Raw genomic sequence first — 11,895 nt, 5'->3', positions numbered from 1 at the left:
TTATACCCGTAAATTATTAGTCATAAAAACACAATAAAACAAAATTTGATGTATGAGTTTTATTCTGGACAACAATATATAAATACACATATTTAGATTTCATAATTCTTGACTTCTTCAGGCAGTTTTTCAGGATCTCCTCCATTTTCCAAGTATAGGTTGTTGTACGGATACTGTTTGGGGGCCTGCAGTGGAAAAAAAAGTGAAAAATAAAAATGTGATGAAACATGACATAAAAAATATTCAACAAATAAACTTGAATACTCTTGGTTTAAAATTAAATTTGATATCTAATAAACCTATCACTAAAAAAGAGCTATAATTAATCTTTGATTTGCTTTGTTTTTTTCATTTATTATATTATAATCTATACAGCACTCAGAGTTGGATTTTAGTGACTTTCTGAATTGATACCTCTATAAAGGTAGTTGTATCAATAGAATGTTTTCAAATCTTCAATAGTTTTTAGCACGATTTTAATTTTACTCTCGTAATAATAGAGTAATCTGCATATTTTTCTGAGATTTCTGCAACTCTTTCATTTTGCAAGAATAAAATTGATTCATGAATTTAGAATAATGTTCTTCTTTTAGAATTCTAAGACTTTCAGATAAAAAAGGATATTATGAAATACAATTTCAGCGCTGTGGTTTAAAATACTGACTACTTAGAAAGAGGAGAGAACGACAGAATGGGAAAGGAGAAAGAGAAAAAAGAAAATCCAAATAGTTTTCTTTTGTGATTATGTTGAATCGAATAGTGTAATGAGGGATTACAATTTATACATTTCTATTTAATTTTCTTGTTGTTTTATAAATATATGCTTTGTGACCGATTTATAGTGATTCCAATAAGAGTTTTCTTTTGAACAATTGTGATATAAAGAGATTTCCCCCCCATGTTATTATTCTGTTAAAAGTGTCAAGACAGTTGAGGGGGGAGGACCAAGATGAGCCCCTTTTTTCTTTCCGTTTTCATTATTACTGTATCGTAAAGTTGTAGATTTGGCATAGATTGAAATATTGCATCTGGATGAACAGAGATAAAAAAATGGGGATAATTAAGTATTATTTTCTGACATATATTTATTTTCTTGTGTACAAACTGACACATTTTAAGAAATGAAAAAATAATTTGTGTGGTCTGTACTCACAACAGGCTGGTAACTAGGAAATTTCTCGCCGAGGTAGAACATGAACAACATGAATCCGATGAAACCCAAGAGCCGCTTGCACATGCTGTTCCACGGCACGGGAGTTGGAGTCGTATCCACGCGATTTCTGATGTACATGTCAAAGTCCCAGTGGAGCTGGAAAGAAAATTCACCATTAGGGGTGATTTGTTCAGCATCCGTTATACTTTTTGTTTTGTTTGCTTTTACCGGCTCTCCCCAGTTCCTCCTCAGGTCCGGGTGGTCCCATTTGTACCAGGGGTCCCTCTCGTGCTGAGATCGATCAGGAAGCTTGGGATAGTCTCCATAGCTACAAGAAAAAACAGGGGTCGTGATTGGCTGATGCTGTACATTCAACTTTGCTCAGTTCATCTCCGTGTCATTTTAATATTTTTCAATGTACTTAGAAATTAGGCGATCCTAAAGCACTACCTTTAAATAATTGCCTATCCTGACATTTTTATTTTTTTCCTCTGTTCGTCAGAAAAAGTTACATTTGAATTCAAAATAAAACTTTGATAAACAGAAGGGAAAAAGGGGCTAACAGGAAAAAGACGGAGCTCATCTTTGTCCTTTCCCCTTGACATTCCAAAGACTTTTCACATTAATTATAGCGTGAATCCAATTATACCAATGTATTACATGTAAAATGAATCACATTATCATTTAAATAAAATAAAAAATAACACTTTTAAAGTTAAATTTCAACAATAGAAGAACTTGTAAATGAAGCGGCAAAATTACTTGGCATTTCTAGTAATATTTATTCATGCAACCTTGAATCAATACTTCTTTGTATTCTCTCTTGAAGGTGTGAGTGCCTTTTACGTTTTACAAGTCATTGTCCAAACTTTTTGACAATTTCGGATCATTGCAAATAATGGAGTAACATTTTTGCGTTTTCTTAGTCTTCCTCCGGGTAGTTTGTCATTTTCTCTCACATAATATTCTTATTATTTTTTTTTCTCAAAGTAGCATTGTAAATAAGGTGGTAAGCTTCTGTTAACATGATCTGATTTTTAAAATATTGTTTTTCTCTCTCGAGTCATTTAATACTTTCATTTCATCATCCACATCTCTTATCCTCAGTAGGGTCGCGGAGGTGCTGGAGCCTATCCCAGCTGTCTTCGGGCAGTGGGCAAGGGACACCCTGAACTGGTTGCCAGCCAGTCACAGGGAACACAGGGACAATTTGCTCGCTCATTCACACCTAGGGACAATTTGAACCGGCCAATTAACCTGACATGGCTGTTTTCGGAATGTGGGAGGAAACCGTAGTGCCTGGAGGAAACTCACGCAAGCACAGGGAGAACATGCAAACTCCACACAGGAAGGTTTGATCCCATGACCTCAGAACTGCGCCGCACGCTTTTAATACTGTAGATGCTTATCCTGGAGTGCCAAGTACAGTCACATATTTAACAATGCTCGCTACAGTACTACAAATAACAACATGGACTCTTTTAATTCTAATGTGAACGGGCCTTGAAGAGTTATTGAAGTACAAATAAATTACGCTGTATTTTTTTCTTCTTTTTTTGCAATAGTGACAGCTTACCCTTCCCCTTTATCTGGATAGGGCTCATAGTCCTCAGGGATCAAATTGTACTTCTTTGCAGCAGATAATTTGGCTTCTGGGTTGGTGGGGAAGGCGCTGGGTTTATCCGCCTTTGAGCCACTGGACGCTGCAGAAAAATAATGTATTTGTTACTGCAATTGCGATCCTGCATCTTCAGACGATGCTAACCAGGTAGCATTTCAAGGTTACGTCTATTGAAGCCCTAACAGGAGCACAAAAAGCGTTTCATCGAAATCTCTTGTCAAACGTTAACGATTAAATCTAAGAGACAAACGCACCTGCCCTAGATCCTGAAATAAGAGCCGAAATGTTGGAGCCTTGTCCTTTGGAAAGAGCTTGGGCCCACCGTCGGAAGCCAACGACGGCCATGATTACCGTTCGCTGATCTCACCGGATATGTGCGTTTCAAAATAAAATATGGTTCAGACACATGGGTATAATAATAAGTCAATTACTTAGACTTTTTAGTTAAAATACCATTCAACCATCCCGAAAACGCACACTTATTTCTTAATATTTGTATGATCAAAAATTACAATCAGCTATAGTTGATTCCGGAGGAAAAAAAGTGTGGTTCTTCAACATCCTGTTATTGTTGCGGTCAGGCAGTCCCGTCACTAAATCGAGTCCGTGTGTTTGAGACCAAAGGACATCCTTGTATTTTTTCCCGGTTTAATCAATTTAGCACGCTTATCATAACTGACCTGTTTTCTAGTCAATACATTATAAACTTGTAAGATGAATTTGAGAACCATAAACAAATTCTACATTTAAAATCGGTTGGTTGGCATATGTATGTGGTCCGACGCTTAACTAAGTCCGAAAGTTGATATTCGTGATTCCGCAGTTTCGATTATTTTTCTGCACCATTAATGTCACAGACAAATATAGAAAACATTATTGCGCGTATGATTGAAAACAAAAACTAGTAGCCAGGTGATAAAAAAGGACTGCAGCAATTTCATGTGCAACACGGTTGACTGTCACGTTGCTTGTTAGTTGCTGGTCATTTGAATGTCAAATACATATCAAATCTTGGACCTCAAGTGTCTTAAAATGAAGCACCATCAACTTTCTGCTGGGAAACGGTTTGCAAAGCCTGTTCTTTTCGGGACGATTATTGTTGGACTAGCCGCCGCCTTCTTTAACAGGTATCGTTAGTTTTGTTCATTCTATTTAAAATTGTTTGCTTAGGGTGTCACGTAAAACGTCTCGGTGCCGTTTTCCTGTTTGATGCAGTCATTTCATTTAAAAAAAATATCAGGGGTAGGCATTTTTTTTAGCTGAAGCAGTAGCAGGAGGGAAAAAAAGTGATAAGCCGATGGAGTGCCCGATGCACGTCATTGAAATTGTTTTGAAACGGCAAGAATGATGGCAAGATGTTAAAAGCACTAAATATGATAAAATGTGTTCAACTCAAAAGGCTAAAGGACAAGATGATTGATTTTTGTTTTAAAACTCGTGTTTTTTTGTGGTTGGTAAAATCTAAAAAGATACTTCTTTAGAAAAAATAAGGCCAAACAATTTATGCGTTTGCTAAGTTTCATCAACGGGGACCATGCTTTCTTTCAAGTAATCAGCATTTGTTTAAAACGTATTTGAAGCTACGAGTGTTGCAGCTGCTAATTGCAGTCATGATCGTTCCGTGACCTCTCCAATCTTGTCAGTGCACTGTCCATTTTTCATTATCTTTCGTCTGCTCATTTTCAATGAAGGACTTGTCATCTTGAAACAAACAAAACTAAGAGAACCTTTGATAGTATTGCCCATTTTTGCTGTAGTTCCAGTCACCAATTGTTAAATGTGGTTTGAGTGCGTAATCTTTTGGGGGAAATATGGGTATTGTAGCAAAAGGGAAAAAAAAATTAGTTACATTTAAACATTCTAATTTTACTATTTTCCCTCGGTGGGCCAGAATTAAAGGGGGATATGTGTGCTGCGGGGCGTAGTTTGCCCATGCAGACTCCATATACATACATACATGTTGACCAGCTTGAAACCCTACCCAACTTTGAAACCCTATTTAACAAACCAACCCTAATCTTGCATGGCAAATTTTGAAATGGACTCATTTCAGTGCAGTGAGACAAATATTGGTGTGACCTTCAGGCACAAGTTTTTCAAGGATGTGGATGACCTCCGAGCGCAGGAGCGAGCTAGGAACAACGCAAAAAGAATGGAGATCATGGAGAGGAGGCACAAGCTGATCGAGGAGCTGGCAGAAAGGAGGAGAGGAAGCAGTTGAATGGTCCTCAAGGCATCAAATATCATCTGGGTGTTCAGCATCAAGATGTGCAACGATGCACTTGGGATGTCCTTTCAAGGAAACTCTGATGGACAGCTCCCTTAAGGCAGTTTTTTTATTGAAATTAAATAAATATACCAACATTGACACACGTGTGATATTGCACATGAAACAATAAATACAGATGAACTTAAAAAAAGTGCTTAGTTTGCTTATCATGTTAGGTCCAAAACGGCCAACATCTCCATAAATACCACTTGTATCACTCAAAAGGATTTAAAAGAAAATCATTATAATACCATTATAAAACGAGTATTAGTCGACTAGTTAGGAAATCTTGAAATTTGATATCAATTTTGTGCGATAATTTAAATTTGATGACATTAAAATCTGGAATTCCTTTCAATAACCAACAAGTGGTAACTGGAGAACTGCAAACGATCAATATGACCCAAAGCGCTAAACATAGCGGCATAAATGCCAAAGACGACCTTGCCGAACATGTTCAAACGTGAATAAATAAGCCACTTACTCAGGAAACACGGAAGCGTGCACGCGAACACTCGCTTGTAACGTCTTATTGCTGAGTGAGAAGTGAAAAAGTGTTTGCATATCGCACAGGTGTCCCGGTGTTAGTCACATGACGCCCCCAATATTGTGGGGGGCCAAATGGCCTTCAAGCGGTGAGTGGCACGGAAGCGGCAGGAGGGACCGTGATGGCCGTGAGGGTCCCTGGATCGGGGCTGCTATCCTCTCTGCTGCAAAAACAAAATCATTTGTAATAATATTCCATTTTTAGAAATGAGTTAATAATTGTCTTTAAAAACTCACAATTTCAAAACACATTTTTTCAGTTTGACTTTAGTTTTATACATTTTAAGTTATCATTCCTGAAGGTTACCGTGTGTATTACTTGACAAGTAGACATCACTGTATTGTCGAGCACCCTTAAATGAGTGCTCAAAATCACTAAAGAATACAAATTACGGAGACTCAAAATGCACCATATTACTTCTAATTTTATTGCCCAAGCTTTTTAAGCTTTTTTAATAACAATAGCATAAGATGATGCATTATTACAGCAGTTCCCTCTATGTAAAGCTCTTGTTAAGTAGAATAAATTATTCATTATTTCTCTTCCTACGAGTATTTTAATAATGCATTTTTATATGATGCTTCGTGTTTTTTTGTTCATTATTTAAACCCATATTAGTTTTTTGAATTATGTTTTTTTTACTCCTAAGGAAACACTAAGTCATAGGCACTGTCCCTTTAATATAAAGAGAATCATATTTTTATTTAAATTCTTCAATTCACGATTTTTTTAATCTAGAATAAATATTTTAAAAACATGTACCATTTTACATTTTCTACCATAATTATTGTTTTTTTTTATTGATTATTAATATAAAATATTTATGTTTTTTATTTCTGTGAATAAATACCCATTTAATTATATTTTACCTCATAATTTAGTGGGGAAAAAAATCTGCAAAATTATGTTTAGTATAGTTGTTTATATTTTAATTGTATTTTAAATCACTTGTGGACATTTCCCTTTGTAATAAAAACTATCAAACCATTTTTTCCAATTAAATTTAATGTTAGCAAAACTATTATAAATAGTTTAATAGATCAATTTTGTAACTGTACTTTTGGCCAGTAATGTGCTTTATTTTGAAAATAATGAAAAACATTTTTACCAATTTTCTAAACAAATATTTTAATATGCTAAATTATGTTTTACACAGTTTATATATATATATATATATATATATATATATATATATATATAATCATATTTAAAAAAAAATCCTGATACATCCTTTTCTATGTTATCCTAATCAAAACCTTTTTGTGAGAAAAATAATATTTTAAGTTAGAAAAAGAGAAAGGAAATGTAACTTTTTTTCTATACTGGACTTTTTTGGCTAGAGATTTGCCTTATTTTGGAAAACACTTAGTAACATTTTGGCCTATTTTCTGACAACCTGTTCATAACAGATTTTTGGAATGGTGTGTTTTGAATAGAGGGATTGAAGATAATATAAAGATGACTGAAGTATAACAGGCATGGTTTGTTGCTATGTCAAAATCTTTACTCCTTTTTGCGGATCGAGAAGCTCACGCTTTGTCCAAATATGCGATGTGCAGCGACTGCGAGAAGGAGCTCTCGTTGGCATTGAGGACGTTGTCATTATCCAGGCCCGATTTCTTCTTGGCCTGCTGCTCTTTTGCCAGGTGTCTACAAGCCGCCAGCTTAGCCTCCAGAACCTGCGGGAACGTCGCACTGAGAACCGGGAGGAGCAAAGACCACAAGTTCACACTAGGACTCACCCCGACTTTTCTCAGTAAATCGCTGACGATATTGAGAGCCGATATTCGCGCCGAAGGAGTCAGAGGCGGGTTTTTGCTGTAGCTTTTAGAAAGTCCTTAAAAAAAGACAATAAAATTCAGCAAACATAATCAAGCATTTGAAGAAGAAAACGAGGAAGCTGCAAAGACCTGCAGCGTTAGCGAGGAGGGTTTGGTCCAGGCTTTTCCCGAGCGACGTCGAGTCAACCTTGACATCGCCCTGTGTTGGAGAGCCGGGCTCCAACGTCCGGCTCGCGTCCCCCTGACGCTCTCGAACCGCTAGCTCCTGACGCAAATCTGAATGAGGACAAAAACTACACTTCAGAACACGTTTTAATGTTTGTCGTCCTTTAGCAAAGCAACAATGGCGTAATTTTGACTCATGTGCGTTGCTTTGAGAGGCCTCTAAAGCTGCGTTTCTCACTTTTTATCATGAACAAATCTAAAGGGATACGTCAATCAGTGCCATAACGTATAAATGTTTTCAGAAGCATAGTCCCTCTGTGCCAAAATATAAGAATACATTTTTCTTGTATTATTTATTAGTAAAAAAAAAACTTTTAGAAACGGTTTCACACTGCTCCTCAGTAAGAATCAGGCCTCTGGAGATTATTTCAGGGGGACAAATCACTATTAAATTGCTTTGATCAGATCTTTGTCCACACACCAAGAAAGCACCCACTTCCTTTTTCCGGCAAATGAGTGTGTGTAGGCCTCCCCACTTAACGGGTAGGCTTACTGAAGCAGTGTGGTGAGACACTTATGGCATAGACAAATGGGTAACAAAACTTGAAGAGAGTTTTTTCCTTTGAAAAGATGATGACAAAGTCCCATTGCCTGGTCAGAGAGGGATAAAGTTTTGTGCATGGCCGAGGGAACACAATCGCTATGGTGACCAAAATCACTTTGTTTCGTAACTATCCGGCACTTGAAAGTTCTTGCAAAGTTCATGCATTATTTATGCATAAGTTCAATGTTCTTGCAAAAAATGTTATTTTGCAAGCAAAGTGCCCTTGTGTTTATGGAAAACATTGTTTATCTATTGGAGGTGTCACAAATGCCAAAAAAGCACTAAAGTGAAAGTTATGCTTGAAACGCATCCTTTCTCAATAAGCCAATAGTTTTTTTTGGAAACGGGTACTTTCAAGAAGTTTAGCAATGTTCAACTGTTGTTTACTAAACAACGGTAGAAGCTAGAAACATCCTTTCGTTGGATGAAATAGAAGTGTTGAAGCTTTCTTTTAAGATGTCCTATGGAGCTAATTTTCTGTAAGCCTTAAAACAATTAGTCAAAACGAAAAAAATTGGCTTCCCATTTGAGAGGAACGTCTGGCATTGAATGAGTTGCAAATTTAATTCCCAGCGCCAGTTTTATGTTATATACTTTTAAACTTTAAACCATTATGTTGCCTTAATTGAGTCAAATGTTTTACTTATCATTTGTGGTCACCTTGGCTCAGGAGGTAAAGGGTATTTAATTTGGTCGATATTTTATCTGTAATCTTTTATACTACTAAATTTTTGACCCTTTTTACTATATTCTTATCTTTCAAAGGAAATACAAAAGTAATGCTTAAAATGAGAAAAAAAATCATCTGCCAGTAGTTATTTTGGTTACATAAGAAAATAATTAAAAATCTGCGCACACACACACACACACACACACACACACACACACACACACACACGCACACACACACACACACACACACACACACAAAAAATAAATTTCATCAAACAAAATAAGTTATTACATTTCCTGTACTACCCCGTGAGAGGATAATTTGCATTTAAAAACACAAAATATTAATTTGCGGCCACCTACTGACATGGATGAATGTTAGTTACTTGGCGGGAGAAAGCAAAGTGGCGTGTTTTTTTTTTTTTGCAACAGTAAAATTGGGCAGTTGAAAAACACTGCACTAAAGTCACAATTGGCCAAACATTATTTGCCTCATGTAGCGTTTGTGTAATTATTTGTTTTTATTATATATGTCTGAGTGTATAGCTAAAATACCTTGATAATAATGATCTACTTTTCTTAGGGTCACATTAGTTGTATAATGTTTGGGAGAAAAAATTTTGACATCATGGACACACCCATAATCATAAGCGCAGTCTCAGTGTTATGACGCTTGTTAATGTTACTATGACAAATAAAGTAATGATTGATCAATTAATTGATTGATTAAGTTAAGCTATAATCTCTTAGACAAGACTTTTTGGAGACATGTTCATTTAAGCTGTGTAATGTTTATGTTTTGATTTTATCGGTTATCTGTACTGGTAAACCAAAACAGTTATCATGCATCCCTACTTGAGACTTAAAACCTATAATTTAATTGAAGTGATTTATCTTTCATTGTCACCTCTTGCTTCATCTTTAAGTCTCTGAACAGACTCCATGAGCGAATCTTTCTCGTCCAGCTCGCTCTCCAGAAATGCGTTCCTCTCAATGGCTTGGTTCAGACGCTGCTCGAAGTTCTCCAGAGACACAATCGTTGCTCTGAAGGGAGGAGGGCACGAAACATGAAAAGGTTAGAAGACTGGGAAACAAAAGCTGAGCTAAGTGTGTCTGGACCTCTTAGCTCGCTCCAGGTCGTCGTTGGACTGTTCCAGTTCTCGCACGTATTTGTGGAGCTGCTCCTTAATGCTGCGTGTCTGGACCAGGTCGTCCTCCAGAACTGAGATCTGCTTGTAGCTCTGAGAGTATTGCTGCTCCAGTCTCTCCTTTTATAGTCAACACAAAACATTTCAAAAAATGCAAAACGTCAGATGACAATATTCTGCCTGGACCTTGAGTGTCTCCACTTCGTTCTTCAGACGGGCGTTGTCTGACTGGAGATCCTTCAGGCGATGCTCGGCCTGGCCCAGTTGAGCTTCTAGCTCGGCTTCCAGCTCCCTGCTGCCCTCCTGAAACTCCAGAAGCTCCTCGTGGGCCTCCTGGTAACTGCAAAAACATATGACACTTAACGGAATATAATGATGATGATATTTGGAAAACGAATTGATTGAGAGCTAATGTGTCACATCAACAAAAAAGAGTTGACGTTTTATTTCAATATTTGATACTTTTAAAAGTGTTGAAATTGAAAATACAACATGTAACTCAGTGTTTTCCAGTGTGCCACAGGAAATTGCCCAATTTCATCTTTTAAAAAAAAAAAAAAACATGTCATGTGTTGCTGCCATGTTTTTTTGCTGTGTTTCTTGTGTCACTGTGTCTCCCCATGTGTGTTTGTTATTAAGACTTCAAAACTTTCTGTGCGCTATGTCTCTTTGCAAGGAGCTTATGTTTCAAGGCACATGGGGCTTATAGTCAGGTGCGGGTTTTGTATATAGAAAATGCTCATTCCTTTAAAAATGTATTGGGTGAAGCTTATAGAAGTTGTGCATTGTTGTCTGAAAATGATGGTTATTATCTGCTTTTGTGGTGGTACAGGGAAATATACTTTGTATTTTGTTTGATAATACCGTTTAATATTGCACTGCAAAATACTAAAATAAATCAGATGAAGTAAAATTCTTGCACATAATTTAGCTGATTTAAATTATTATTTTATTATTTTATAAAAAAGCAAAACCCCCAAAAAGATAGAACATAGTAAAAAACGTTTGTTCCGCTAGCAAATCATGTTTGCTTGTATTAGTTTGGTTATTTTTCTAGAAAAACAAGATACAAATATACTAGAACAGGTAGAGAATTCAGCCAAATCCAAAATTACAGCAAATGTTCATTACAATGAGTATTTATGTATTATATTCCTTTTCCTTTATTATTGTTTTATTTTCAACACAAGGATACTGCTGGAAGTGTGAATTTCCCTACGGGGATAAATAAAGTATCTATCTATTAGCAAAAAAAATGACAACCTGGATCACCTCCTGAGCCGCAAATACCACAAATTATAGGCAAAACGTAAACCAATTTAAGTAGCATTATCTTTTAATCTTTGCAAAAACAAACCGAAGCCAGGAATTTATTATTAAAATTTCTGACGGACGGTGTGCCATAAGATCTTTTAATCAATTCAACTGTGCATTAGCTAAAAAGGGTAACATACTTGGTCTTGTACTTGACGTAGAGAGCTTTCCAAAAATTGATTTCTTCATCCTTGGAGGAAAATTTCGGTATCTTCTCCGCTTCCATGGCAATTGCATCTAAGCAGGAAGGAAGAACATTTTCATCTTTAAAGATGACACACATTCAAATCGATTTCATTGGGTGTTTTTTAACGTCCTACGTACAAATACGTCTACAAACGTAAACGAACATGAACATGTCAAAGCATCATTGCAAATATATTTAAAGACTAACACAAAAATGAGACAGTGTTCGATTTGAATAGGGACGAGGTCAAAATATGAAACAGAACCACTCAACCGTGTACTGCTTCCAATTCTTTCTATCTGGACGCAAAACAAGACGAGGAAATACGTGTAAAGCTCACCTACTGAACATCACCCCATAAAAAGAAAAAAATATCATGTAAGTAAGATCTTTATTGACGCATTTAGCTCTAAGCTAATGGCTAAAATTTATAG

The 11,895-nt window shown here is 36.3% G+C and overlaps 2 protein-coding genes and 1 long non-coding RNA gene across 5 annotated transcripts; 1 reads left to right on the top strand and 2 right to left on the bottom strand.

Annotated features, from left to right (window-relative positions):
• Nucleotides 1–44: 44 nt before the first annotated feature.
• ndufb8 (NADH:ubiquinone oxidoreductase subunit B8) lies at nt 45–3,292 on the bottom strand. The gene is made up of 5 exons (XM_088323047.1): nt 3,029–3,292; nt 2,730–2,856; nt 1,382–1,481; nt 1,154–1,309; nt 45–185 (listed from the first exon to the last, which is right to left on the bottom strand). The coding sequence occupies exons 1-5, from the start codon at nt 3,117–3,119 to the stop codon at nt 93–95; spliced, it is 567 nt and encodes a 188-aa protein (XP_088179173.1). The 5' UTR covers nt 3,120–3,292; the 3' UTR covers nt 45–92.
• A 68-nt stretch (nt 3,293–3,360) lies between these two features.
• Nucleotides 3,361–5,142, top strand: LOC148347162 (uncharacterized). The gene is made up of 2 exons (XR_015847836.1): nt 3,361–3,901; nt 4,860–5,142. It is a non-coding gene; the product is annotated as an uncharacterized LOC148347162 (long non-coding RNA).
• On the bottom strand, nt 5,097–11,889 carry LOC148347161 (nuclear distribution protein nudE-like 1-B). 3 transcript variants are annotated; one of them, XM_088323046.1, is made up of 9 exons: nt 11,802–11,889; nt 11,415–11,511; nt 10,147–10,300; nt 9,932–10,080; nt 9,720–9,856; nt 7,501–7,647; nt 7,333–7,427; nt 7,098–7,269; nt 5,097–5,753 (listed from the first exon to the last, which is right to left on the bottom strand). In XM_088323046.1, the coding sequence occupies exons 2-8, from the start codon at nt 11,498–11,500 to the stop codon at nt 7,120–7,122; spliced, it is 918 nt and encodes a 305-aa protein (XP_088179172.1). In that variant the 5' UTR covers nt 11,501–11,511; nt 11,802–11,889; the 3' UTR covers nt 5,097–5,753; nt 7,098–7,119. The 3 variants fall into 3 exon arrangements, with proteins under 3 accessions (XP_088179172.1, XP_088179170.1, XP_088179171.1); XM_088323044.1 differs by having other exon boundaries at nt 7,124–7,269; XM_088323045.1 differs by having other exon boundaries at nt 5,097–5,750; nt 7,124–7,269.
• Nucleotides 11,890–11,895: the final 6 nt, after the last annotated feature.

Source organism: Urocampus carinirostris, chromosome 19, assembly GCF_059441175.1.
Source record: "Urocampus carinirostris isolate Australia breed hairy pipefish chromosome 19, RoL_Ucar_1.0, whole genome shotgun sequence".
In the NCBI taxonomy this organism is placed as follows: Eukaryota; Metazoa; Chordata; class Actinopteri; order Syngnathiformes; family Syngnathidae; genus Urocampus; species Urocampus carinirostris.
The sequence above is the reverse complement of the archived record's forward strand: the minus strand, read 5'-3'. Positions and strand labels throughout refer to the sequence as shown.

Coding starts and splice junctions, on each gene's coding strand:
- ndufb8 (XM_088323047.1), bottom strand. CDS start 3,119: ATGGCCGTCGTTGGCTTCCGACGGTGGGCCCAAGCTCTTTCCAAAGGA. Junction 1,310..1,381: donor GGAGGAACTGGGGAGAGCCG/GTAAAAGCAAAC, acceptor TTTTCTTTCCAG/CTCCACTGGGACTTTGACAT. Junction 186..1,153: donor TTCCTAGTTACCAGCCTGTT/GTGAGTACAGAC, acceptor TTTCCACTGCAG/GCCCCCAAACAGTATCCGTA.
- LOC148347161 (XM_088323044.1), bottom strand. CDS start 11,500: ATGGAAGCGGAGAAGATACCGAAATTTTCCTCCAAGGATGAAGAAATC. Junction 9,857..9,931: donor GACCTGGAGCGAGCTAAGAG/GTCCAGACACAC, acceptor TCCTCCCTTCAG/AGCAACGATTGTGTCTCTGG. Junction 7,270..7,332: donor ATTTACTGAGAAAAGTCGGG/GTGAGTCCTAGT, acceptor ACGTTCCCGCAG/GTTCTGGAGGCTAAGCTGGC.